Source organism: Nelumbo lutea, chromosome 3 (genome assembly GCF_056320005.1).
Source record: "Nelumbo lutea isolate HS-2025 chromosome 3, American lotus-T2T, whole genome shotgun sequence".
NCBI classification, from domain to species: Eukaryota; Viridiplantae; Streptophyta; class Magnoliopsida; order Proteales; family Nelumbonaceae; genus Nelumbo; species Nelumbo lutea.
Window position 1 is genome coordinate 116823009 of NC_142686.1, and position 26799 is coordinate 116849807.

At 38.2% G+C, this 26799-nt stretch overlaps 1 protein-coding gene and 1 long non-coding RNA gene across 2 annotated transcripts; one reads left to right on the plus strand and one right to left on the minus strand.

Annotated features, from left to right (window-relative positions):
• Nucleotides 1-5754: 5754 nt before the first annotated feature.
• On the plus strand, nt 5755-14804 carry LOC148867928 (uncharacterized). The gene is made up of 3 exons (XM_088976519.1): nt 5755-5857; nt 6027-6120; nt 14768-14804. The coding sequence occupies exons 1-3, from the start codon at nt 5755-5757 to the stop codon at nt 14802-14804; spliced, it is 234 nt and encodes a 77-aa protein (XP_088832645.1).
• Nucleotides 14805-17523: 2719 nt separating this feature from the next.
• On the minus strand, nt 17524-22344 carry LOC148867929 (uncharacterized). Its single transcript, XR_016110725.1, has 4 exons — nt 22133-22344; nt 21927-22044; nt 20065-20161; nt 17524-18184 (listed from the first exon to the last, which is right to left on the minus strand). It is a non-coding gene; the product is annotated as an uncharacterized LOC148867929 (long non-coding RNA).
• Nucleotides 22345-26799: the final 4455 nt, after the last annotated feature.

Here is a 26799-nt window from a genome sequence, read left to right on the forward strand (position 1 = left end):
TCGAATTTAACACGACCACGCCGTCGCCAACTATGACTCATGTGATTGATTCTTTGTATTTCCAAGCATTTCATTTAGGCTCCGTTTGGTTTATGGGATGAGAATGAGAAAAAGGAATATTTTTATTTGTTAATAGGGAAATAGGGGGATGGGATGAGAAAAAATTGGGATGTGAGATCCCAAAATTATGGAATTGGATTCACACCAAAACCGTGCCACCCTGATAGAAAAACTCGAGAAAAGTTGAGTTTCGTCTTCATCCTCACTATTGTTGCTAATCGCCATTGCTCTTCTACCCTCTGCCAGTGCCGCCGCTCCTGGCAATCGCCGCTGCTCTTCTACCTTCTGCATAAGGAAACCGACAATAGTTTCAGGAACCCAAATCTGTTGCTGCTGGTAAAGCATATGCATGAGGATGAAGACAATTTGAACTTGATGGCTTTAGGAACCCATATTTGTCATTGCTCTTCTACCTTCTGCATAAGGAAACCGACAACTGATGGTTTCAGGGACCTAGATCTGCCGCTGTTGGTAAATCATATGCATGAGGATGAAGATGACTGAGAATTGTCGTTGTTGGTAACACCACTGCTAGCGATTCTAGTTTCGCACGAGATAACACTGTTGATGACGATCCTTGGTAGGCATTCACCGGCGATGAGGGCAAATTGAACCTCTGAGATCTCTTTTTGTATTGAATAATTTTCCTATTATTTTTCCATATTAAACCAAACAATGAAAACTTGAAATTTTACACTTTCCCATCCCACCCAAATCTTCCCACAAACCAATTAAAACAAATATAATTTAACATAAAAATATCAAAATTGGTGAGGGTTATATGGCTAACCTCGCATGATCTCACCCTATATAAGAAGAAAGGTCGGGTTAGGGTATCGGTGCTTTAATTTGAGTCGAGTTTAAATTTGGTCGTCCACATCTACTGGGCCATGGTGAAAAACCCAAAGTGCACCAATTCCCAATAAGAAAAGGCTATTTTCACCATTTTTTAGATAATTGACTAATTTTATCCCTATTATTTTACTATTGTCTAACACTATTCCTACATTTTCAAAAAATTACTATTATCATTAAATATTAATGAAAGGGATGAAATGTTAGTTTTACCCTTCCCTTAAATCCTTTTAAGAGCAATTCTTTCTCTCACACACTCTCTCTCTCCACCTCCTTCGCATTTCACACACAGTGGAATGTCAACTTCGCAGTTCACACACACTGGAATGTCAGCTAGGTTCCTCTTCTAGTTTTGCTTCCACCAAGAATCTCCGATAAGTCTTACATGGAATCTACGATTTTGATGAGTTTGAGTATTTATCAGTCGGTGATCGAGGATCTGGAGAATGCGATAATGGTCGACGATAGAGATTCGTTTTGGTTGCTCCTTGTTTCTACTCCCTCTGGTGGTCGTTGTTTCTTCATCCTGAATTGGTGTTTTACAATCTGAGCAGAGTCTGAAAAGACGCGGAGCGGTGGTGTTGGGGGCGGTGGATAGTTTGGTTTCTATTTATTCCTTTTGATCTATGTGTTTTGTATATACATGAGGGCGAGAATTGGAAAACTAAGTACCAAATTCGCCACTGCAAGTGGCAGAACGGAGGAAGTGAAAGAGGAGGGGAGAGAGTAAGAGAGAGACTGAGAGAGAGAGAGAGAGTTTGAGAGAGAGAGAGAGAGAGATAGTGGGAAAGGAGGTAGCCATGAGCTCCGACTGTAAAGATCCCTGATCAAACCACCGCCACTTGTTTGCCCTCTGTCGAAGATGATTCGTCTTGCCCCTGTTCCCCCCCTAAAATTTTCTCCCAACGAGGCATGGATTCAATGCCAGAAAAGTGCTAGAAAACAAATCAAGTTCGACTTTGTCTTTCTTATATCCGAGTCGGACCTATCCTCCTGTTGCCGGTGAGAATGAGATTGAAAACACTACCGCTGTTGGAATTGCAACAGCGACTGTAGATGAAAAAAAAAATGAGAAAACTAAGAAGGGGAGAGGAGGCGGTTAGAAGATTAAAGACTTCTTTGATAGTCGGCCTCGGAGATGAAAAAATAAGAAGATGACGAGGATAATGAAGATTAAAGACTCCTTGTCTCTTCGAACTCGTTCAGTGAAGAGATCACTGAAGAGCAAGGGGCTTCATCTTCCTCCATGGAGCGAAATGGTTCATATCGTACAAAAGAATAGTTAATCAGGTCGCGACGTCAGTGGCATTCCCGGCTGGCTCTGAGAAATTCACCGCATAGTGCAGGTATGTCGGGTTTGACGTCGTGTCTGATGGTACCGAAGGCTGTTTCGTTCGGCCGACGACAACTCATACAATGGTTTGGCTTTGGGAGGTCGGAGAAACAAGAGTTCCAGTACCCTTTCTTAAAAAGGGCATTTTCCACTATAAAAGGGTAAATTATGTATTTTTTGAAAGTTATAACTTGTAAACAATTTATGACGGGCTGTTAACGGTAACGAAGGTATTAAATTTACCCTTTTTTATTTACTTTTGACAATCTATGCACATACACCAATAAAAAATCCATTACTTTTATTACCCTTCTTCACATCTAATTGCAATATTGGTCCTCGCCTCCTGGGTAGGTACTGATGTTAGGTGCTTTGCATATTTACTTTTGAAATGATTGTCTTTGGGACAAATAGAAGAAAAAATATGGACACTGTAAATACAAAGTTTAAAAATTTTGATTACAAAAGTTTTCACTCTACGTATTTGTATTAATTTGCACTTTTCCCAAATTGAGCCTATGGCTATATTCATTTGCGGTGTATACGCCTGTTGGATACAAGTATTCTGGTTCATTTTTGTAAATGTTTGATAAACATATATTTATATAGTTATTACAACTTTTAAGACATGTTTGTATTGATAATTGATATAAAGTTTGTATCAAAATTTACAATCAAAGTTGGTTGATGTAAAAAAAGGTGGATTTTAATTTTGGATTTAGAATCTGTATTTGTACTCACTCATTACAGCCAAAAACCATTTGTTTAAAATACAAAATTAAAAAAAAAATTGTATTCATAAATAGTCAGAGGAAATTTTTAAACAATACATATTTGCTTTTGCACCGGAAACTAGCTTATGCTTAGTTTGGAAGGAGTATAAATACAAATATGTAGAGTGCAAAGCCTTGCATTTTGTATGTATTTGCTAGGGCTGTTCATAAGAAGACCCAAATCGACTAAACTGATCAACTTGGTCCGGCCCAACCCGAGTTGGCCAGGTTTTCTTTAGTGTTAGTCGGTTTCAGGTTATTAAAAGGCATAAATCGATGGGTTGATTCGATTTCGATCTCCACACATGAAAACTGAAACCAAACCGACCCGAACCAACTTAATTCCTAGTTAGTACTTAGTAGTTAGTAACTAACTTAGTTTCTACTTTCTAATTACTTATAGTTTATACTTTCTAGTCTTCTCTTTAGGAATGCCATTAATGGCAAGTATTGCAAGACAAGAAATGACATTAATAGCTTCTTGCATTTTTTTGGAAGGTTTAAAGAAAGGATCCTATTCTCTAAGATCCTTTACACCAAATAGGTAATTACAATTAGGTGTATTTTCTACTTAGATTAGAAGCCTTCTTAAAAATTTCAAATTTTAGTCTTCTTTTTCCAACACAATTTGACTTTCTCTTTTCTTGGTAACTTCTAAATTGGCTCGCCCATACTCCCTTAGCCCCTTAATTCAAGCACTCAAACCGACTCAAACTGACTCAAACCGATCAGGTCGGTTTTGCCTAACACAAGGTCCGTTTCAGTTTCATTTTCAGGCAACCCGACCAGGTTGGATCGATTGGAAAAACAACATTAAAACGACCCAACCTGACCCATGAACAGCCCTAGTATTTGCAATGCACATATTTGTATTTGTACTCCTTCCATGCTCAGTTCAAAAGGAATACAAATAAAAATATGTACAATGCAAATACGTACAAAATAATGCAAAATACATGGATTTGTTAATACGTGCAAAATAATACAAAAGACTTGTTGAAGCCACGTTTTTGCTAATGTAAATACTCTTTTGAAGATTCCATTTCATATAATAATTAATGTGGCTACTTAATTAGTCTCTAGGAACTAAGGCTTAGTTTGGAAGGAGTACAAATGCAAATTCGTAGAGTGCAAAATCTTGAATTTTGTATTATTTTGCTTATATTTGTACTATATATATTTGCATTTGTACTCCTTCCAAATTGTGCGTAATGAAAAAATTAATCTATCTCATAATTTATTATATTTTCTCTTAATTATCATTCTTAATTTTTTGTCTGGATATATTAATAATAGATGTGGATTTTTTTTTTTTTGCAAGAGAAAATAGAAGTATAATTATGTAAAATTAAAGTTGCATTAGCGTAATAACTATGGCATATATAATAAAAATTTGAAATATTAATTAATTATATAAACTTTTTTTTTTGCAAATTAGCTCACCAGTAGGTCGAGTAATCTCTCTTCTAATTCAGGCATCATGATAATTGATACATGCATGGGTAAGATCAGACGTGAGTTAAAATATTTACACATAAAATAGAATATGGATATCATGTTAAAAATGCATGCAAATGGGTTGAAGAATTAATTAATGTGTGTAATTGACATATCTTAACAAAGACAGACGATAGGTAGAAGGGAATATATATATATACGGCAAATGAATGACTTGGTGTGGTGTATCATGATTTGGGCAATATTGAACATTGACAGATACTCCTGATAGAGTTACAACAAATTCATTAATACTACATGGCATCACTCTATTTTGTATATTCCGTATAGGGGTGTTAATTGGACTGGATTGGGTCCAATTCGATCCAATCTAATGTCAGTCCATTATAAATGGATTAGGTCCAATTCAATCCAATAAATGTTTTGGATCAATTTGGACTAGCCCAATTCAATGCTTGGACCGTTCAATCTATTTAAATTTATTTTGATTTCGATAAGTTTCAATCCAAATTAGATCCAATGACATACATTTTTATCTTATATTAATGGATCAGATATTGGTTTAATCCAATCCAACCCAATATAAATTTATTACGGACGGACCAAGTCCAATCCAATTTAATAAATATTTTAAACCAAATTGATCCAATCCAATATGGTCCATCCAATCAATCCAATTTGAATTTTGGACTGGACGGGGTCCAATCCAAAACCTGTTTATTGGCACCCTTGATTCTGTATATCTTTTCTTTTTTTATCCTTTTGTGTTGTTGTTCAGACTTCAGACTGCAGACTGCAATGTCACAGTCTCTAAGAATTATGAGTGGATGCATTTTAAACAAGTTATGTTCATCATATCTCTTCATTTTATGTGTTGGATTCCCTTTGTATATGTCGAGACTCCTATTGGTTGATTGAATTAATAATAAACCATTTCACGGATAGAACAGGTTTTCTTATCCTCTGTTTTTTCTTCTGCACGTGTCTTTTTCTTTAAAAAAAATAAAAAATTGAGACCTCATGTGCAATTGCAAATAGCAAAGTGGTTAAGTGGGTGGGATTGGATTAGGTGTTATGCAAGGGTGTGCCATGTGGTTCATGCGATCGGCCTACGAAACAAATATGAAAAAGGTGCGTTATACGTCGTCCAGCTATTCTCACAGTACCAGGCCTTCTGACTCTCTTTCAAAATATAAACTTGCACCTTCAATTCAAGAATCAAGAGGATTGATTCAGTGATCACCTTGATTACTTGTAGATCCATTGAGAGAAAGGATGGCTTCAACTTCATGGGTTCGCACCATCACATCCCCCTTGAGGAAAGCTGCTTGTACCTTCTTCAACCAACCAAGAGAAAACAATAAGTCGCAACCACCTGGTAATCCTACTAGGTACTCTCATCTACTTAATTTCTTATTATATATATGTCACATACAAGTGAGAAGCCGTGGTCGTCAGATCAGGTCTTCCCTTCCCCCGCCCAAGAGATCATCTTAACTTCACTTTCCCTTGATCTATGTATAAATATATTTGCTCCTTAATTGCAGAGAACGATGCTCGTATCGTGGATTTACATGGTGAAGTGATGGCATGCGCTTATGAAGATGTTCGGGTGATCTGGTCCATGCTTGACAAGTCCAAACCCAGAATCTGATCGTGAAGGGCGATCTGATTACTCCTAATTGGAGGGTGATTTGACTTTCAATCGAGCAGTGAGTTGGATCTATCTGCAAGACAGTGGATCAAAGAACCTGGGTAGTTAATCCGGCGAAGTCGCTCCAATGCTTAAGTTAGTAACTCTGCTGTACGAGCTTAAAAGATTGAGAATTTGGGAGTTAGTGAGTAGAGTAATCATGCGTACCTTTGCCTTGAGGTTTTCATCTTTATATACTAGAGTAGTCGTGGGTCTCACGAAAGAGCTCCGGGATCTCCGGAGTGTGAAGATAGGGTCCGTTCCGCTTCTGAAGGAGCACTGCGTAGATAAGGCTTATCGTTTTACTTCCGACTCTAACGGAACTGGGATGAGTCGGGATCTGTTAGCTCATTGTGATCTCGAGAAATTCGGGATCTGTTAGCTCATCGTGATCCCGAGTAACTTGGGATCGGTTGGAGGGACCTTTGGAGCCGGTTACGTGGCAATTCAAGATGTTAGCCCCAAGCTGCTACTTCGATTCTTTAGTTTCGAATTGGATTGGATGCCGAAGTGCCTCGACATCGAGGTGGCTGAATACCCGAGCTCAAATGTTGCGAACTAGGCTTGCTAGGCTAACCTGTCATCCCTTAATTAGGTCGCGTCCACGTGTCCCCTCCTCACTAGGTCGGGCCAAATCACCCTTCATCAATTGCCCTCCACTCCTCGAGCTAGGGGTCTCAACCCGGTGCAGGGAGTTCATGACGAGTCCAGGTGGATTTGGCATGAGGTCTAGGTGGCTTGACGGGCGAATCATTGGTCGGACCTATTTGACCGCCTGGCTCAACTCAGGAATAACCCAGATCGCATCTAAGTTATGTGCGGACTTCACGCCATTTTATAAACTCCACAAATGTCAAAACACGCATTAATTCGATTTCAACCTCGGGGGTCGTGCAACCGGTTTCTCTAGGGGCCGTTGGAATGTGTTAATCTTGACTGTTGATCCCCGGATACACTCGCTATAAATAGAGGCCAAGGGACTCATTTCCTTCGCCACAAGTTCGTGGATCCGTAATCTGAGGTTGCGCTCGAGTCTTTCAGTTCAATGTCTTTCTGAGGTCGCCTTCCTTTCTTCGGTCTTTCTTTTGGTAAGTCCCCCTTTGCCTTTTCTTTTCAATTCCGTGTCTTTCTAGCATGTCTAGTTTTAGTTTCAATAGTCCCTTAGACAGGAGCTGTGAATCCACTGAAGCTATGAATCCACTGGAGCCAAGGTGAATCCACTAGTACCTTGGCTCAGGCCATAGATCCTTATCCTACCGAGGAGGTTACTTCGGGCTAGGATGCGGTCCACGGTCCTCCTGAGGTGAACTCACCTCAGCTTGGGCGAGGGCCTTAGGTAACCTGGCTTCCACCTCATATCAAGGTCGGCTGCCAGATAACTTTGGCCCATTGACAATGACAGCGGACAAGCTCCTAACCCAAGTAGCCTGGTACAGACTTCCCAATGACCTCGCCTATAGCATTCCCTTAGGTAACTTCCCTTGGGATTATGGTCACAACGAGATCGTGATCTTTGAGGAGCAGCTCTTTGTTGGTCTTCATCTTCCACTTCACCCTCTCATAGTCGATGTCGTAAAATTTTTCAACATCACCATAGATCAGCTACACTCGAACTCTATCTGCAACATCGTAGGGACTATTTCACTTTTCCACGATTACAATCTTCCTCTTGACCTCGACATTTTTTCTTCTATTCTTTCCATCAAGAAAAATTCATCTTGTGTTATGCCTGAGCACAGGTGAACTTACTATCTATCACCTGGTCCTGGCTTCAAACTTTTGCATGAGCTCCTTAACAAGGTCCCAGCTTGGAAGAAGTGCTATTTCGTGGTCCGCAACAATGAGGGGTGGCCTTTCCCGACTCATTGGAGGGCAGCCATCCAGGACCCTGATGTTAGGTTGGACCTGAAGACAAGGGAGGCGCTCGGATCTTGGGCGGAGCTCGGCCTGAAGTTCGAAGACTTCGTGACCGAGGAGAAGTTGGTGCAGGCCGGTCTGAGCCCTAGTAGGTCACTGTTTGTTGTATTTTCTCTCTGTTTTACTTTGGTACTGTATTTGACAGCGTCGTTTTTGCCGTAGCTATCATGGACATCCCTGCCAACGAACTCTTAGGGAGTATGAAGAAGGGGAAAAAGAAGAGAGCCTCTAAAAGGGCTCATGTTTAGCACCCACCAGCCTTCGTACCCGAGCCCGAGCACTCGTGTGCCGATCAGCCTCTCGTAATAGATCTGGTCAAGGAGGACTCGGGCAAGCCCTCTCCACCCCGCATGCTCGAGGAGGCTACGTCTTTGGAGCCTATTCCTGTGGCCACCACTTCTTCAGGTAGTGATGACGTAGCACAAAGTATTTTGACTCCAAGGTTCAGCCTCCTCAAGAGTAAGGACGCGGTATTTGCCAAGGAGGTTGCTCGTTGAGCTGAACTGCCAGTTGCTCAACTCGGGGCTCCAGCGGCTACTCACCGTATGGTGGTAAGTTTTTAGGACTTGTCTCTTCAATCTGTCTTGTACTTGGATTTTTGTAGACTAACGCTTATTTTCTTCTCTTAGCAGGTGAATTCCACCATCCATGCCTTGACTTATCAGTCCGAGGTGAATTTGAAACGAGCCCTCAAAGCCGAAGAGTCTTCCAAAGTCAAGAAAAGATACGAAACATTTTTTTATTAATTTGGTTATCATGATTTGATATTACTATTAAAATGAATCTGCACTCACTATATGATAAGTCTCTAGATTTTTAATCCAAAACCCCAGGACCCTCGTTATTGAGGAATCGAGTTGACGCACCAAGGGGGATACTTTTGTATTAAAGAATTTTAAAAATTTAATGAATAGTTTAGGATACTTTTTCATTAAAATTTATTGTTAGGCTTAACTTTGAAAAGGTCAATAATGTATATATAAGTTTTTTTTTTAAGTTTAAGATATGTATAAATAGTTTCTCAAGTGTACAGGTATATATATGTAATTAATAACCCAAAAAAGAACTATGCCTGGATTGATAATTAAAATGTCTCACAGCAAAAACATGTCAGTGCACCTAAATTTGATTGTTCAAAATAATAACATTTTTTGTTATTAGATTGGGTTGAATATATCCCAGTCCAATCCGAATTCAAATCCCACTTCCCTTGCCATCTCTACCTATTTGATTTTAATTACTTGCCTTACATTAAATGATGGTTTAGTGGTCAATAGCCATATCTCTAATTTGGATGGTGTAGGTTCTGATATTAGTTTAAGCATGGGAGTGTTTATTTAAATAATTACTTATTTTAAATAATTACTTATTTTGAGTGGGGATCACACTAATAAGCATTTATTTGTATTTGGAAAAATAAGTCTGAAATAAGTACTTATTTTAAGAATAAGAGAAGCCCAAATTTTGAACTTATTTTTAAATAAGCACTCCGAAACTTGCCTTATAGCCCATTTGAGAGGGATTTCTGCGTCGTTGGAGGTGGGATGAGGTGATTCAACCGTGGTAGTTGAGCACCTGTGTTCCAGTGAAGTTACTTGGAATAGCTTCTTATTTCAGTCGTGTTTTTGGCATTCGGAACACAGTGAAAGGGCTTTCCGGATTTTCAGCAAGCATAGTGTCTGACGTTTCCATATGGGGCCCAGCTGGGAAAGCTAAAAGCTGCATCCCAAAAGCCCTCCCAGACGGGCACTTATTAATAGGCTGTGAGATGATAGTACTCTTTTAATTTTTATTTAGGGTAAATTGTTGAAATTAATCTCCCCTGAAGTTTTTGGTCCTTGCTGAAACCTTCACTACAGTTTGATAATTATAATAGCCTCCCCTAAACTTTCTGACACCATTGCAAGTAAATCTCCCCTATTAGAATCCTTTAACAAGAAGTGCCAAAGTATCGAAAAATATGCATGCAATTACTATTGAGGCTGGTTTTTACAAAAAAAATATACAAAAACTTTATAAACAAGAGTTGTGTTTAATATACTTTTGTTTTTTTTGTTAAAGAAAAAAAAAAAAAGAGAATTTGAGTCAAATTCAGGGAAGCTTTACCTTCCAGTGATTGATATCAAGGGAAATTTTGGTAAATAAATCAAATTCAGAAAAGAAATTGGAAACTATTCATACAAAGAGAAAATTGAAAAATAAAATATTTCATCAAAAGTAACTATATGGGCATTTTATACATTTTCATGAACTTTTTTAGAGACAAGGGGGTCTAATTGCAACTATGTTAGAAAGCGTAGGGAAGATGATTACAATTTCGAAAATTCAGGGGAGGTTTAATAAACAATAACCAGAAATTTCAGGGAGATTTTACAAGGAGATGAGGGCGGGAATTTGAAAGTCCACAATTAATGACATTGATGTGGTTGTTAATGAGCTCAGTTTGAAATTGGAGATTTAAAAAGTAGTACAATTATTGGAGACATAAAAAAATGGGTAAAGATGCGATGAATTTGAAGTGGAACTTAATGGGTTGAATGGCAAAATTAATAAAACACTAAAGTTTGAACTTTGAATTTTAATACAACTATGATTTGTATTGGCTAATACATGCGTAACGTATGGACAAAATAACAAAATAAGCAAGGAAAATGGTCCACGTGTGCCATGTGTTAATAATATGGTTGGATAAAGATACGATACACTCTGTATTGAACGTATAGTAGGATAGCCCATGGATACGATACCTTCTAGCTAGTCTTCAAAGTTGAGAACAAGAGGAGAAATAATTTTTCTAGGAAAAGAAATTAAACAATTAGATAGAGCCGTAGAGAGGTTAGTCTGAACTAATTACCCCAAAAGGCACCATCAAAGTGGTGATTAGACCAAGTAGTGGTTTCCCCACAAGTAAGCATCATCCCATTTCCACAAAAACCCGTAAATTGATGTCCGCTTGGGTTATTATTGATAACCTCCATCTCCATGAACGAAGGTTGCGGCATGCTCATCCCCAAGGAACACGGCACTGCTATTTCTGCCTGATCATCACCACCCTCGTCAATTAACATAAGTGGTGGGGAAGGCCGCCTAAGGTATTCGATCCTCTCTTCGATTAAGTTCATCTTCTCCCCAATCAACGCTTCCAAATCTTTCAGATCCACAATGTTGTTCACATCTCCCAGGCTCCTACTACCTGCCAAGCACTGGTACATAAGATGGTTTATCTCAGTCTCCCTGTTCTTTCTCCTGTCTCTTCAGCTGCTCCTGCAGCTTGGATATTCTTTGCCTAAGGAATCCTTCTTGGTTCGTCATCTTCTTCCCTTTTTCCATCTCCGGCAAGCTCTGAAACCTTGCGGCAAGGAGTTGGGCCTCTGGCAGTGATGGCCAAACGTCGGGCTGTTTGTTGTAAGGACTATAAATGATTGCGCATGCATCAACGCCACACAGGGTGCTATGGTCACTCAACTTCTTTGTCAAACCCTTCATCCTTTTCTTGAAGGTGACTTTCCTAACTCTGGGATCAGCAATCAGCATATGCTGCGTTTTTGCCCTAGGCGTCGTTACTCGTTAGACTTAGGGTGGGTGCTTGCCTGCTTGGGGTCTGGGGAAGAAAACAAATATAAAAGGCCTAAAGGGCCCTTGTTTGTGGGCCGGCCGGTGAGGAGGGATTTTGTGGCTGCTACCTCTTTCTTGTACCAACCATGGGGTCAGAGTGGTATATATAAAGGTAAACGACTAAACGGGCACGTTACGTTGCCATTAGAAGATTTGTGTTGAGGACTTGAGGGCAGCGCAAGGGTGAGGGTGGGGTGGTATGATAACTGATAAGATATAAATGTGTAGTTCTATACATTGAGACCCTGTTTGGGTACCAATAAGGAAAATCGTAATGTTCTGTTTCAAACAAAACACCGTGGTTAGGGTGTTGGTAACATGCTTGGCATATGGCTGTCAACCAGAGCCAAAGTTCCTATTCGGTACACCGTAACACATTGGCTGATAGATGGCAAATTAAGCAATAAGGAGCAATAATAAAACCACAAACAAATTAAACAATTCAACAAATTCAAAATGATTTTATGTAAGAGAAGAAAAAATAATTAACCCAGAAATTATTTTATAAAGAGAAAAAAAAAAACCCAAAAACAAGATAACCCATAAATGATTTTATAAGAGAAAAAAATAACCCATAAACAAGTTAACCCAAAAATGATTTTACATAAGAGAAAAAAATTAACCCAGAAATGATTTTATTATTGCTTTGTTCTAAAATATACCAAAGTAAAATGTAGCCGTTGCAGATGAAGCGGTAGAAGCACAAAGTTGCAGATGAAGCCATTGATGCCTTTTGCCTTTTGGGGTTTCAATTGCAGGTGAACCACCGTAGGGAGAAAAGCACTAAACCTCTGTCGCCAATCGCCGAAAGAAGCTTGCCTTCGCTAGTGATGCCTTTGCCTTTTGGGGTTTCAGTTGCAGATGAACCATTGTAGGGAGAGAAACACTAAACTTCTGCCGCCGGTCCTCGGAAGAAGCTTGCTTTCGGTAATGATACCTTTTGCCTTCACCGGTTGGAGAAGATAGTAGAACGAAAGGTTTGGGTGGAGAATGGAGAGACGCAGGAAAGGAGAACGAAAGGTTTTTCACAAAAATACTCTGAATGAGGGATGGCTAACGACGTTCATGTTAAATGCTCATTGACCATCCCCGCACAAATGAGGAATGCACACGCGCTTATGGACGTGTGTCATTCTCTCATAATGTTCGAATTGTGTTCGAACCCATCACGTTTTGATTGTAGCCAAACTGATATATAATATAATATACATAAATATATAGAAAATATATAGAAATATATGTATATCGGTCGGTTCGGTTAACTGTCGGTTTTCTATATTGGTTAACCAAAACCAAACCAGTACCTTTGGTTTTTTAAAAACACCAAACCGACAAGTTTGGTTAACCAATTTTTCAATTCGATTTTGGTCGGTTTTCTCGGTTGGTTCAGTTTTTTTTTTTTTTTTTTTGCTCACCCTAGCTCGAATGATAGGAGGACTCAAAATGGGGAGGAGAGTTGAATGACGTTGAAAGAAAATTTATTCATGGCTTTTGTGGGTGGTTCAACTGAGTTTGTTCAGTTAATAGTTGAACACCTGTTAACGTTACTCCTTTTTTGAGTTGCCAACATGGTCATCTCTGGTTCCCTTCACAAGATGCGAACTCTCTTGATTGTACTGCTTGTGCCAATTAGTTTGTGGTTTTACATTTTATAATAAAAACCTTTTTTTATTCGCATGTGTCAGTTAGGTTGTGGCAGAGATTAAGGGCTTGTTAATTTTCTCTTAATTCTTATCTCTTAAGAGGAATCTTTTAACTTTAAGAGAAAAATATTTGTTGGTTTTCTCTTATCTTTTATTTTTTGAAGTGCAATTATGTAACTTTTTGTTTTCCAATGATACCCCCAAAAAGACAAACAAAGACTCTCATATATGAGGCCAAAATAGATATTTGATAATTTTTAGAATCCATAATTTAGAACTTCTCTGCATTCAGAGTTCAGAGTAAAGAAAATTTTACCAATACCAATATACCTCTTAATGTAACTATTGCACTTTCAAATATTACACTTTAGAGCAAATAAACAAGCCCTAAGGTTGTGTTTAATTTGAAGGAAAAGGTAGGGAGGTTTCCTTGCCTTTCCCTACCTTTTCCTTCAAACCAAACATAGCAAAGTTTAAAGTCTAAATAATTTCACTTATTTGGTTCAATTACTATTCTAAAATGCTTTTTTTTCCATTATGTGAGACCACATCTCCGCCCCACCATGTCTTGCCCCACAACGCCCCATAGCACATCCCTGTCATGTATTGAGAATACCTCTCGATGATGACATCATCAGTTCTGGTACATCATTGGGAGATGTTTCCAATACACGACGTGAATGTGTTGTGGGGCTTTGTGGGGTGAGACATTGTGGGGCGGAGATCTGAACTCCCATTTGTCGCATGGTAAAGAAAAAAAATAAGGGTTAATTATTTAAATATATCCTATATTATTATTAAACTACTTAAAGGTCAAATCGACATATTCGTTTCTTAGAAATAGCAGAAGACAGACTCTCCCTCTCCTTTCTAGTAGATCCCAAATCATCCCAACATCTCTTGGACGGCTCCGCTAAAACCCATTTGTGAAAATTATCGGGACATGAACGCCGGCCTAAGTCATGAACGCTGGCCTAAAAGACAAAGACCACCGTCCTAGAGACCTGGTCCAACCATTCATAAGCCGGCAGTGTTTATAGAACCGTCGGCCTATAAAATGTATGGTGGCGGTCCAAATCGCCGGGGCAGGGTATGTTAGATGACAGCCTGATTGCCGGTAGTCATAACCGCTGGCTTAGAGCCATTTGTCATTTTAATAAACCGCCACCTTAGGTAAACCATGTAATCAAATCCGACACTTTTAACCGCCAGCTTAGAATAAATTGTCATCTAATTAAACCGCCGCCATAAATATATTAACCGCAGGCTTAGACATAGTATTAACCGCCGGCTTAAGTGTAATGATCTGTCAAATGTGGTGGTTTCTATGACTGCCGGCACAGATTTTGTTAATTTTAAAATAATAATATCAGTTGACACCTGCTTAAAACTGAAACCTGAAACAAGAATTCAATACAATCAATTCTAATAATCTGAAATCTGATTTGCATTTCTAGTCAAGAATCCAATACAATCATTAAAGAGTGTTCACACTTTACATTGCACACATATTACTAGAAGTCTATTACAAGGCCACATCCTCCAACTGCGCTTGTACAAAAAGCTAGCCACATATTGATCAACCAAGGCAATCTTTCCATCAAATATATAACTAGGATTAGATCAATCATGATATAAACTTGTAGTTGGGTTGCAGTTTGTGGGAGGAGATTCCTTCTTGTTGTCTTGGTTCCTCTTCCTCCGGTCGAATATCTAAAACTTCCTAGTTTTGAATCCTTGATGTTATTTGTGAATCATTTACATTGTTTGTCATTTCAACACCTTCAGCTTCACTTATTGGATGAACTCTAGACTCAGTTCATTTGAAAGTATGAGAGCTGAGATCCTTCTGGTCAAAATGAACTCTATACTATAGACTCAGTTATCTGAAACACATGGCATTGTTGCACAAACCCGGTTCTACTGAACCCGTAATCCCATAGAGAATGTACTTCTGAGCATCCGAGCTTCTTCTCTTGTTCATAACTACCTTGTATTTGACACCTTGGAACTGCAGACAATAACCATGGAAGTTAAACCATTTCTTATTACACCCTAGAGCTACAGAATTTATGAAAACTTGAAAATTTTCAGCTGAAGGAACCCATCTCTAGTAAAGTATTAAACATTACCTTCAGAAATATGGGCAGAGTAGGTACTGTCTCAATTTTCTTCCAACTGCAGGACTTCTTATCCTACTCATAAGATGAAGGGAAGTCATCTACAGCATTCCCATCTGGTGTTTGTTGTGGATGCTTTTACAGCCGCTAACAGCAGCAGTGATGGACAGCAGCAGTAATGGGCGATTAATTCAGAGTTTAATGGACAGCAGCAGTAATGGACGATTAACTCAGTGTTCTCATCTTAGTGTTCTCATCTTATCTAATTCAGTGTATTCATCTTATCTAGCTAGATACAGTTCTATCTTATCTAGTAGGGAGTCTTATCTGTTCAGTGTTCTTATCTAAATTCAGTAGTATAGATCAGTAGGGAGTCCTCCTAAAAGTGGGATTCTTATCTTCTTGTAATCTCCTATTTAAAGGAGCTAATGATATTCAGTAGAGGCATCAAAATTCTTAGTCAGGACAGAGTAGAGGAGAGTTGGTGATCTCTTGAACAAATCACCATTAAGGGGCCAAGATAGGTTACTCAAGAAAATGGAGGAACAAGGGAAAACAGGAGGTTTTCCTCGTGGACCGACCTGTGACGAGATCCTATTCGCGGGCCTGTAACAATTTGGTATCAGAGCAAGGCGTCATGGGTGACCTTGAGCAGTTGACGACTAGGTTCATGAACTAGATCGGCAGCCAGTTTGGGAAGCAGCGTGGTGGCACCCCCTATTAAGCACCTGTCCAGGGCTGAGATGGCGGAACACAAGGCAAGGGGATAGTGCTTTAATTGTGATGAATTTTACTCAGTAGGGCACAAGTGCAAGAGACTTTTCTGCCTCTTGGTGGAACAAGAGGAAGATGAGGATGAACCCTCTTCATTGGAACCCGATCCAAGAGGGTAAAATCATTCCACCTATCCTGGATTCCTTTGACTGTGTTTCAAGACACCCATCCTGAATTCGAGCTTGAGGACAAGCTCTTAGTCCAGGAGGGGAGTAATGTTGTGGATGGTTTTACAGCCACTAACAGCAGCAGTAATGGGTGATTAGTTTAGAGTTTAATGGACAGCAGCAGTAATGGGCGATTAACTCAGTGTTCTCATCTTATCTAATTCAGTGTACTCATCTTATCTAGCTAGATACAGTTCTATCTTATCTAGTAGGGAGTCTTATCTGTTCAGTGTTCTTATCTAAATTCATTAGTATAGATCAGTAGGGAGTCTTCCTAAAAGTGGGATTCTTATCTTCTTGTAATCTCCTATTTAAAGGAGCTAATGATATTCAATAGAGGCATCGAAATTCTCAGTCAAGACAGAGTAGAGGAGAGTTGGTGACCTCTTGAACAAATCACCATTAAGGCGCCAAGATAGGTTCCTCAAGAAAAGGGAGGAACAAGGGAAAACAGGAGGTTTTCCCCGTGGACCGACCCGTGATGAGATCCTATTCGCGGGCCTGTAACAGTGTTGAATGCAATTTTCAGTGCAAATTGGCTCCCAGAAAGTATCTCCATTGGTAAAGAAAAAAAAAACGAAAATAGTAAGTAGTAGTGGAAGCACTATAATTAATTGAACACTTGATGCAGGTTTGGTGATTCCATTTTTATTCCTAGGTTTCTCTTCTTTCCTGTTTTATTTCCATCCTCAGGTTCACCATCTACCAGTCCAATTATGCTCTTACTTTTGTTTCTGGCAGTATTTGAGGATATGGGGATAGATTCTTTCATCATCGTCTGTCTTGATGCAGTCTTACCAGTATCATTGAAATTAATCCTGCTACTGCTCAGCTTTTGTCACTGCAGCAGATCCTCGTTTCACCTCCATATATATGTGAGTTCTATTAACAGTAGACAGAAGAATGAAAATGATAAATAGATTAAATATAACTAATTTTTTTTGAATGGTAACTTTTGACTGTATTAAAAGTATTTTCATCCCACGGGAACCAAAACAACTGAATGAAATGTAAATGTTGCCCATGAAATGGTGATGACAACAGCTGCAAACTTTCAAGTGTTTGTGGCTCCCACAAAAGCCCAATATTTTATATTAGACAAAGGGGTAGAGAAATTACACAACAAAGAATGGATGCATGCTTATTTCAGTCGAAAGCTGTACAAAAAGCAATAAAGGAGAAACACTGATCCAATACCCATTGGCAGACACTGAGGTTCAAATGAAGTCAATCTTAATATTGAGCTGGCACTTGGCAGCATGGCTGCCGGGCAAGCACTCCAGAAGCCACTGGTTTAAGCAAAACATGTGATAGCTCTGGCTATAATCCAGCTTTCCCATCTCATTATCAGCATCATATTCTTGAATGATTTCCAATCTTAGTATGCTGCTGCTGCAGCCTTGCAGACAGGGCAAGCATTCTTCTGCAGAAGCCATTGCTTTATACAAAATAGGTGATAACTGTGGCCACAGTCCAGCTTTCCCACTTCATCATCAACTACATATTCTTCTTGACAAATGCTACATTTCCAATCTGTTTCAGTGGGAATATGTGATTGCAGATCCTCCATAAAGGAGTGCTTAATTTTTCTGAGGCAATGGAATATCTCATCTTCTCTTAAACTAGTATTTACATATCCAATTTTACCTCCCAGTTCAAGCAATTCCTCATATGTCATATTGTCAACATCAAGCCGCCAATCCCTGTATTAATCATATACCTCTGATCTTCCACCCAAAAGAAGGCTCTGGAACATCATAATCTCCGCAAGCCCTCCTGGAATAACCATTAAGCAAGTCAGAAGATCAACTTGAAGAACAAATAAGTTGCCATTCATCTTAAACGTAAAAAAAGATCATACTCATAGTATTAAACTAACTTTAATATCTATTCCAGCATGAATACTTTCTTATAGATAATTTGGCATAAATCAAAGCAAATTAAATGCAAAACACTAATTGATATAATCAAAGAGTTGGGTTTAATATGTATATCCAAAAGAGTTATTCTAGTCTTGAGCTTTTGCACAAACAGGCCAGACTTTGAAGAGAGGAGGCCTGCCTCTACTTCTCTCAAAGTCATTACATTACCTAGAAATGTTTATGTGGGATCTAAATAGGTGCCTTCTCTCGAAAAGACCTACAGCTCATGAGGATTTGCACAAGAAAATTTGTTCAAAATGATAAGACTACCATTATGCATCATTGGTTTAAAAACAAACTTCTAATGGTATAGGCTTTCTCTTAATAACTATAGATTACTCACAGACCATGCAACTAATGAAAAAAAAAGAATGAGTTATGTCAGCAACACACCCCATGATAAATCTTCCCTGTAGTTCCTGAGTTTGAAGGTCATCTACTGTTAAAATTGATTCCAAATTTTTTAAACATGGGTTGGAATGGTCGGTTTCCCTTTTTTCAGTTTATGAATTATAACAACTTCCTCGTTCTTTGATGGCAGCAATCTCTTTAACATCCAGAAAGTATGGACAGGCCCAATGCAGATTTCTGATTTCCACTGCAGAGCTATAAACATTCAAAATGTCAACAACCCACACTCTATGCACCAATGCCTGCCCATGAATAGGCATCAATTCCAAGCTGGCACCTACCCCAACAGTATTTTGGGCCTACAAATTCTGACCCTGGGCTGAACCGTCTTTCTCCCCTTTAACATCTGCACATCTCACTGCTTCCCAGTACAGCGAGTCCATCATATCAGCACCAAAAAAAAACCCAGGAAATATTTCCAAATAATAATGTGAATAAAAAGGACAGAATATTCATAATGTGCTTTTTAGGTAAAATAATCAAATAACTAGTTTCTTAGAAATCCATATTATCGAGCAGAGAACAATATTCTGTTCATTTACATTTTACTGTAAAGGTTTTGTCTCTTAAGTTAAATAATACAAATGCATAACCCTGTGGGCCTGCCCATTAAGGTCACAGCTTTTTCTTTGCCTTTGCAAGCTACTAAACAAGAAAAGCATCTTACCATATTTTTTTTTATAATATCCTACTCATATATAATAGCTTGACTGTTGAGTCCTATGCATATATGTATCAAGAAGAGCTGTAAACATAGCTACTTTATATGGAACAGAACAAGTGGTAGTCAAGATAGAAACCATAATGTCTGGAATCAATATGCAGTTAATGCAAAAGCCATCACCTCATCCATAAAGTGATGAAACTAGGAATGTGTTAAACAATTTGAAATCTTTATAATTGGAATAACAGAAACAACAGTAAGAAAGTTAATTACATGAATGCTCTATGAAAAAAGGATATAATTCCTCTATGCAACAGTAAGAAAGTTCATTTGAAATCTTTCTTTTATTCTTGATATATTTCTCTTACAGATATAATTCCTCTATGCAAGTTTTGCTAATATACAACATTCTTTTTTCCAAATACATTTCAGATTTACAATGATTTTTCTAACTTCATCAAGAAGTGGTATAAGCTACTCTGGCAGCTTGAGATGATTAGGAACTTTGGATACAGAATACAAATTTATTTTTTGAAGGTAAAGTGCTTTCATTAAAGGGGAAAAATAGACCCCAAAGCCATAAAGTCAAACATTGTACAGGCCATTAAGGCCATTACTCAATGTTGTTCCCAGCCAGGTAGACTCAGTAGGGTCCTTACCTTTGTCATTTTTTTCGCACAAAGTAGCTTCCCTCGGACTTGAACTTGTGTTCTCATGCTTGCCAGCCCGACTTCTGAACTTTGTCTGTGCTTGTTGCTTGATCAACAGCCGGGTCAGTAACTCAGTACTCAGTGTGAATTAAATATATATAGCTATTAATAGGCCAGATGGTTCAAATTTTGAAACTCCTCAATAGTTTTTACTAACAACACCCAGCAAAAGACAACTCAATCAAAGCTATCAGATAAAATCAAAGAAAAAAGAGACTCCTTTAGAGAATTCACCTTATCATCAAGCACAGTTTCAGTGAATCTTTGTATCTCATTCAAGCACTACCTGTTCATCTATTGAAGTACTGATTATTAATACTAAGCATGCAATCAGCCGTTAAGGAAGAGCATCTTTTGCCCATACCAAGATGCATTGATTTTTGCTTTCTTTTCTTGGAAAAGAAATTAGTGCTATTGGTGCAAAACAGTAAAAACATTTAATGCAAACCCACACAGAGATAGAGAAATTGACAAACACCATTTCTTATAAATAATGTTTGATCTCAAAGCTCACAAAATTTATCTTGGGGGTGCAAATTTTAATTATAAAACTTCTCCCAACACAGCAAGTTGCTTTCCACGGTATGCATTAACTATAATGTTTGTTAGTTACAATAATTGTACCTGAATAAAAAAAAAAAAACTATAAGGGATACCCACAGAGCAATAATTATAATGGCTATGAATCAGACTCTTATTCCCTGAGCTGAAGCAGGAATCCTGGACTCCCCCCCACAAAAACACATTTGTTACATTAGATTTAACAATTAATCTTTACATATATTTTCTTATTTAATCAGTTTCTATTCTACAAAACGGCAAGAGCCTGTTGAGATCCAAGGGGACTCCACAGAGGAGGATATGTCAGTTGTATTCTTGGAGGGTTTATGGTGTTGATGTAATGTTTCTTAGTTGTTTTAGTGTTGTATTTTCTTTCATGAGAGAGAGAGTGCTTTCTTCCTCTCACAGTACCATATACCATACAAGTTCCATATATATGGTACCATATACTACACAGTTTCTTTCACAAGCAAGACTGTTAATTATTGTTAACTTAATACTATTCCATTTTGAAATAATAAAAAATAATAATTAGTATAAATTAAAGAATATTTACCTAACAAAACTTAATAAAAATAAAAAATTAACAATCCAAAAATAATATTTGAATTGGACATGAAAGTAGTTGGATGTCTTTCACATGACCTCTAAATGAGGATAAGCAAAATATAAAACACAAAGTTTAAGACTGTGACCAAAGTTGAGTCTCTTAAGCTTGTTTCCTGGTAGTGTGGAATGTAATAACCACTAGCCTAGAATTCCTAAAGATAGGAAAATCAAACCTGGATTTAGCATCTCCTATTTTTGTGTCCTTATTTTTTTTCTTTGTAGTTTGTTAGGTTATCAACAAAGCAGTTAACTTAAGATGCATGCAGCTATTTTATGGAGCACTATAACCAGAGCTGTTTATTTTATTTCAGCCATTCTGGAGGGTCTGGAATGCTGCAGGGAGTGATGGTCAGGGAGTTATAGATATTCTTTTGTACTTTTCAGACATTGATCTAATTATCTGAGACTTGGGTCATATCTTATGCGGAAAATTAATACATTTATTCTAAATCATCTAAAAATTGTAGACTTGTTCTGTTTTTTCCTATGATTCTAGATCAGCCATAATTCAGGATTCTGCATTCACATACTTGATCTACTATACTCATCTTCATATTAGAACCAAAGCAAGAAAAGAAAAAAATGTAAATAAATTATTTATGGAGAACTGGAGAGATTCAAACTGAAAATTATTCACTAACCAGTAAAGCGGAACCCTTCTCCAATCAAGTAAGAAAACGTAAATAAAAGAAGAAGCTTCTTCCGCCCTTTCCTTGTTCTTCTATGTACTAGGAGTGTAAAGCAGCAGTTGTTGAAGCCCTACGATGAAAAAAAGCACGATTAGGGTTTTATAATTTATAGAGAAACAAGAATGAGGTATAAAAGCTACAAGGGTCGATGAACTTACCTTTCTCGACTTCTCTGTTGAATTTCACAGCTCTGCGCCAATTGAATATTAATAGAGTTCAATTCAGACTCTCAATCAAAGGAAACCTTCCATTGTTGTGTGAGAGAGAAAGTAGAGAAGTAGAGTTGTGTGGGAGAGAAATCGTTGCTCTCTCCCATGTAGCAGAGGAGTCGTTGCTTTCTCCCAAGACGGACGGAGCAGAAATCGGCTCCATGGTTTAAGAAATTAATGGAGGGAAAGCATTGAACCAGTCAGTTTAAGAACAATTTAATTATGATCGGCTGGTTCAATGTGAATACCGTTGCTTTAGTTCACTTAACTGCCACTCTGTTTTAACGGTTTCCTTGGTTTAATTCATTGGCGGCAGTTTTGATAAAATCGCCACCATTGATGCATTTAGGTCGGTGTTTTTTATGACTGCCGGCTTACAACCGCCGGCTTAACCGGTTTTTCTTATGATGGATAGACGTAGTCAATCATCTAATCCAGATCAGCAGCTCAAGTAGAATCCTGGCATGAAAATGCTCTACACAGTAATCTAAATTATCATCTGTTACGTTGTATTTTATCTCTATTTTAAATTATTTCAAATTATACCTCATCCTCTATAACTAGTCCACAAGTGTATATAAATACCTTAATGAAGGGAAATCTATGATATGGAAAATCACATAGGATGAGATAGCCCAATCAACTTTCGACTTTTTATTTACGTGAATATGAATATGGGTTATTGTAAGTAACCGGTTTCAAAAACAACAATTAAAATCACATTTGAAAAAAGAAATTCATTTTAAGAAAGACGCCAACTTATGAAAAAGTACTGACCGTTATTTTTCCTAATATCTTCAGCTCACTACCCCTGTTGAATCATCGTTGACAACAATGGTTTCTCTTTGGTGTCACCTCGTCACCCTTGTGCTTCTTCAAGTGATCCTCATCCTCTTGCTCTCTCACCCTGTCAAATCTGATGGTAAGCATTGTCTCTCTTTCTTTCTTTTCTTAATTTTGCTCTTGCAAATCTTTTACTTTGATGGGTTTGACCTGTTTGGTTTTATTTCTCTACCAATTTATATATGTTCATCATTCTTTCGTTCTTGCGTGATTTGGGTCTTCATTTCAAGTTCCAAGCATATGGGATCTCTTTATCTTCAGTGGTTGCATTGCAAGTCTGACTTTGCTGATTAATGGGATTTTTCTGATATAATAACATTCATTTGGTTGGGAGAAAGATCCTGATGCCTGGTTCTCCTAAAACGTCATTAAGTGACGATCTGAACGCATTGTGTCTAAAAAGGGACCTGGATATGGGAAGAAAAATGCATGTTGCAAATATCCATTTGATTGGGTATCATGTTCTGCAGTGTTATTCATTCTCTCTCTCTCTCTCTCTCTCTCTCTCTCTCTCTCTCTCTCTCTCTCCCTCCCAGGTAGTTCAATGATTCAAAGAACTGGTTTTGAGATTTTTTTTTCGTTTTTCTTGCTAGGCTCTTGTCTGTCAGACAAGTACTCTGGGAGGATACAGGAGAAATACATTTGTATTATTTGCAAGAGCATGATCATTACTAGATTCTAATGTAGGTCTAAATTCTTGTATTTTAGATCTAAATGTCGTTGGGAAGGAGATAACAGAAGATGGGAACTAATAATGGGTCCTTCAAGGATTTAAGGCTTCGCATCACCTTAATAGTTGCCTCAACTATGCTAGTTTTGTCATGAAATAGAACAGGAGAATGTTCTCTCGTGTTTGGAAGTCTATAACAAATTGTTTACTGTGTCCTGAATCTGATTCCCACGATCTATATCTTGAATTACTGGAAGAAGATACGAATGTAACAAAGTATTCGGTTAACGGATAAGTTAAAGACTCTTTTAAATTTTAATTAACATATAAAAAAACAATTACCGGTTACTTAAACAAACCCGGTAACTGCTGTATACATGGCAGCAGTACAGGTTTTAGATATGATATGGTTTTCCATATCATAGTCGGACCCATGAAACCGGCTTTTTAAGCCATTTTTTATATATCTCCACTTTGTGTCTCTCATCGTATTAGAGCGTTGAACCGGCCAGCATCTTTATTTCACTGATCCTGAACTTTGTTCTCTCCTTATCATATCCACTATCTTGAACAACGAGAACTCCAATGGAGTGTAGTCTCTTCGTCATCACTCGGTGCCTTGCTTTCTGGAACTGATTTTGGTTAAAGTAGTAGATGGCACCAATCATATGGCATTTTTAGGTTGAAAACGCTCTAGTCGATCGGCCATGTTGAACCTTTTGGACATGTAGATGGATCAACTCCTTGTCCATTCACCTCAACTAGTTAGACTCCTTTTGCACAAGATGTTGTAGCTACCGCCTCATGGAAGAAGCAAGATTGCTTTCTATTCAGTTGGATGTTGGCCTCGTTATCAGAAATCTCTCTCTCTCGCTCTCTCATGTTGTTGGTTGCAAAACCAGCAAGGAAGACTAAGACACTCTAGAACACTTCTATGCTCTTCGTGGAGTACTACTAGCGCTGTTCATCTGCAAAATGAGCTTGGAAACCTTAGAAAGAACAATATGTCAAATTCTTGATTATTTGTAGAAGATAAAACACTATGCTGATACAGCTTGCAGCCATTGGTGAACTCTCACCAATTTCCCAACTCATTAACCATGCAATCCATGGCCTTAGTGCTGAATATGATGCCTTGATTACGGTTGTTAGCACACGAATGATGATGATCTTTCTTATGCTACCTTACAAGGTATGTTGCTTATTTTTGAAAATTATTAGTTTATCTCAATCTCACCATTAATTCTATTCTCATAGACTGACCCCTTGCAAAGATGGCATCCAAAAATCATGACAAAAAGCTTTCAACTCGTGATATTGGCTCCACCAGCCCTTTCAAGTACAGTAAAAATCCTTGCCAAATTTGTGGAGGGAAGAAACATTTTGCTAAGTATTACCATAAGCTCCTGACATTACTCGACTCTGAAATCTTGCTAATCATCTTCACAACCTTCAGCTTATGTTGCTTCAAGTGCCACTTCTATTGATGCATTGTTTTTAGATTCTGGCACTACACGTCATTTGACATCTGTGTTAAACAAGATTCAACTTCGAAATTCCTATGATGGTACGAACAGAGTGACTATTGGCAATGGTTCAAGTTTGTCGATTATGCATTCTAGCTTTTCTATTATTCCTGGTTCTTCTAGGCCATTATATCTAAATGGTTTTCAATTAAATCTTCTCTTTGTTGCTGAATTCTCTTTTGATAACAACTGTTATATTAAGTTTCACCCATCTAAGTTCCTTGTGAAGGATCTGAGCACTAAAAAGACCCTACTACAGGGTCTGAATAAAAATGGGATGTATGAACTTCGATTTCCTTTTATCGAAGATAAAGATAGCTCTCCTATTGCTTGTGTTGGTGAGAGAGTTAGCATGGATCTCTAGCATCATCTATCGGGTCACCTGTCTCCTAAACTTACTTCTAAGGTTGCTCATGATGCTAATCTGCCTACTACAGGATGCTCGAGAAATAGTGGCAGTTTAGGAAGGGGCTAAAAGCCGAATGCCGCTAATTTTAGAAGGGTTAAAAGCCGGCAATCTAGAAAGGGGTTCTATTGCCTCCTCCTTTTTCCTTTTTCCATTATTTTACTGCCCTCTCTCTCTCTCTCTCTCTCTCTCTTAGAGCCGACCTCTGACCACCGGACGACATCCAACTACACCTGCGTCAATAGGTAATCTTGCTCTCCCTATTTTCCCTTTCTTTCTCTCTCCCTCTCTCACTTTTCTACTGTCAATGACCGGTGGAGTTTGTCTCAGCGTTCCACCGAATAGCACCAACCAGCATCAATAGGGGTTCTATTGCCTTTGACACTGTTACGAAAGCCCAATGACAATTAGGTTTCTTATTCTTCTTCGATATACACCACTTAAGGTCATTTCTAATCCATCCTTTTAATTTGTTTGGTTGATATGGACCTGCTTGCGAATGCTGGACTTACTTGCGAATGCAAAGGGTTGACTAAGTTAGAGAAACCGCAGTTCGTGGGTCTAAGGGTGTCAATGGACCGGTTTTGGATTGGGCCCTGTCCGGTCCAAAATTAATTTGGATGGATTGGACGGACCAACAGGATATATTGGATTGGACCAATCCAGTATAAAATATTTATTAGATTGGATTGGACCTGGTCCATCTGTAATAAATTTATATTGGAATGGGTTGGATTAAGCCAATATCTGATCCATTGATATAAGATAAGAATATATGTGTGAATTAACCGGGTTTGGGTTAAAACCAATCTAAATCAAAATGAATTTGAACAGATTGGACGGTCCAGACATTGAATTGGACCTCTCCAAATTAATCTAAAACATTCATTGGATTGAATTGGACCTCGTCCACATTGGACTGGATCGGATAGGACCAAATCCCGTCCAATTGACACCCGTACGTGGGTCCTCCTAAATCCCAAATTAGGAACTACACGTCTCTTTCTCTCTAGATTGTAGATATACTCCATTTAATTTTACTTTTTTGTATGATTAGATTTCCTAATATGTTCTTGTATTTTGTTTATTACATATTCTTACAGTAAAACATGTTTATTATTTTTTCCTAAATTTTTTATTCTCTTTTATGATTAAGTAGACGGTATATAGA

What these genes read in the sequence shown, in the direction of transcription:
- LOC148867928 (XM_088976519.1), top strand. Translation starts at nt 5,755, where the DNA reads ATGGCTTCAACTTCATGGGTTCGCACCATCACATCCCCCTTGAGGAAA. An exon ending in CAATAAGTCGCAACCACCTG is followed by an intron (nt 5,858 to 6,026) that starts GTAATCCTACTA and finishes CCTTAATTGCAG; the next exon opens with AGAACGATGCTCGTATCGTG. An exon ending in TCCATGCTTGACAAGTCCAA is followed by an intron (nt 6,121 to 14,767) that starts ACCCAGAATCTG and finishes ATTCAATACAAT; the next exon opens with CAATTCTAATAATCTGAAAT.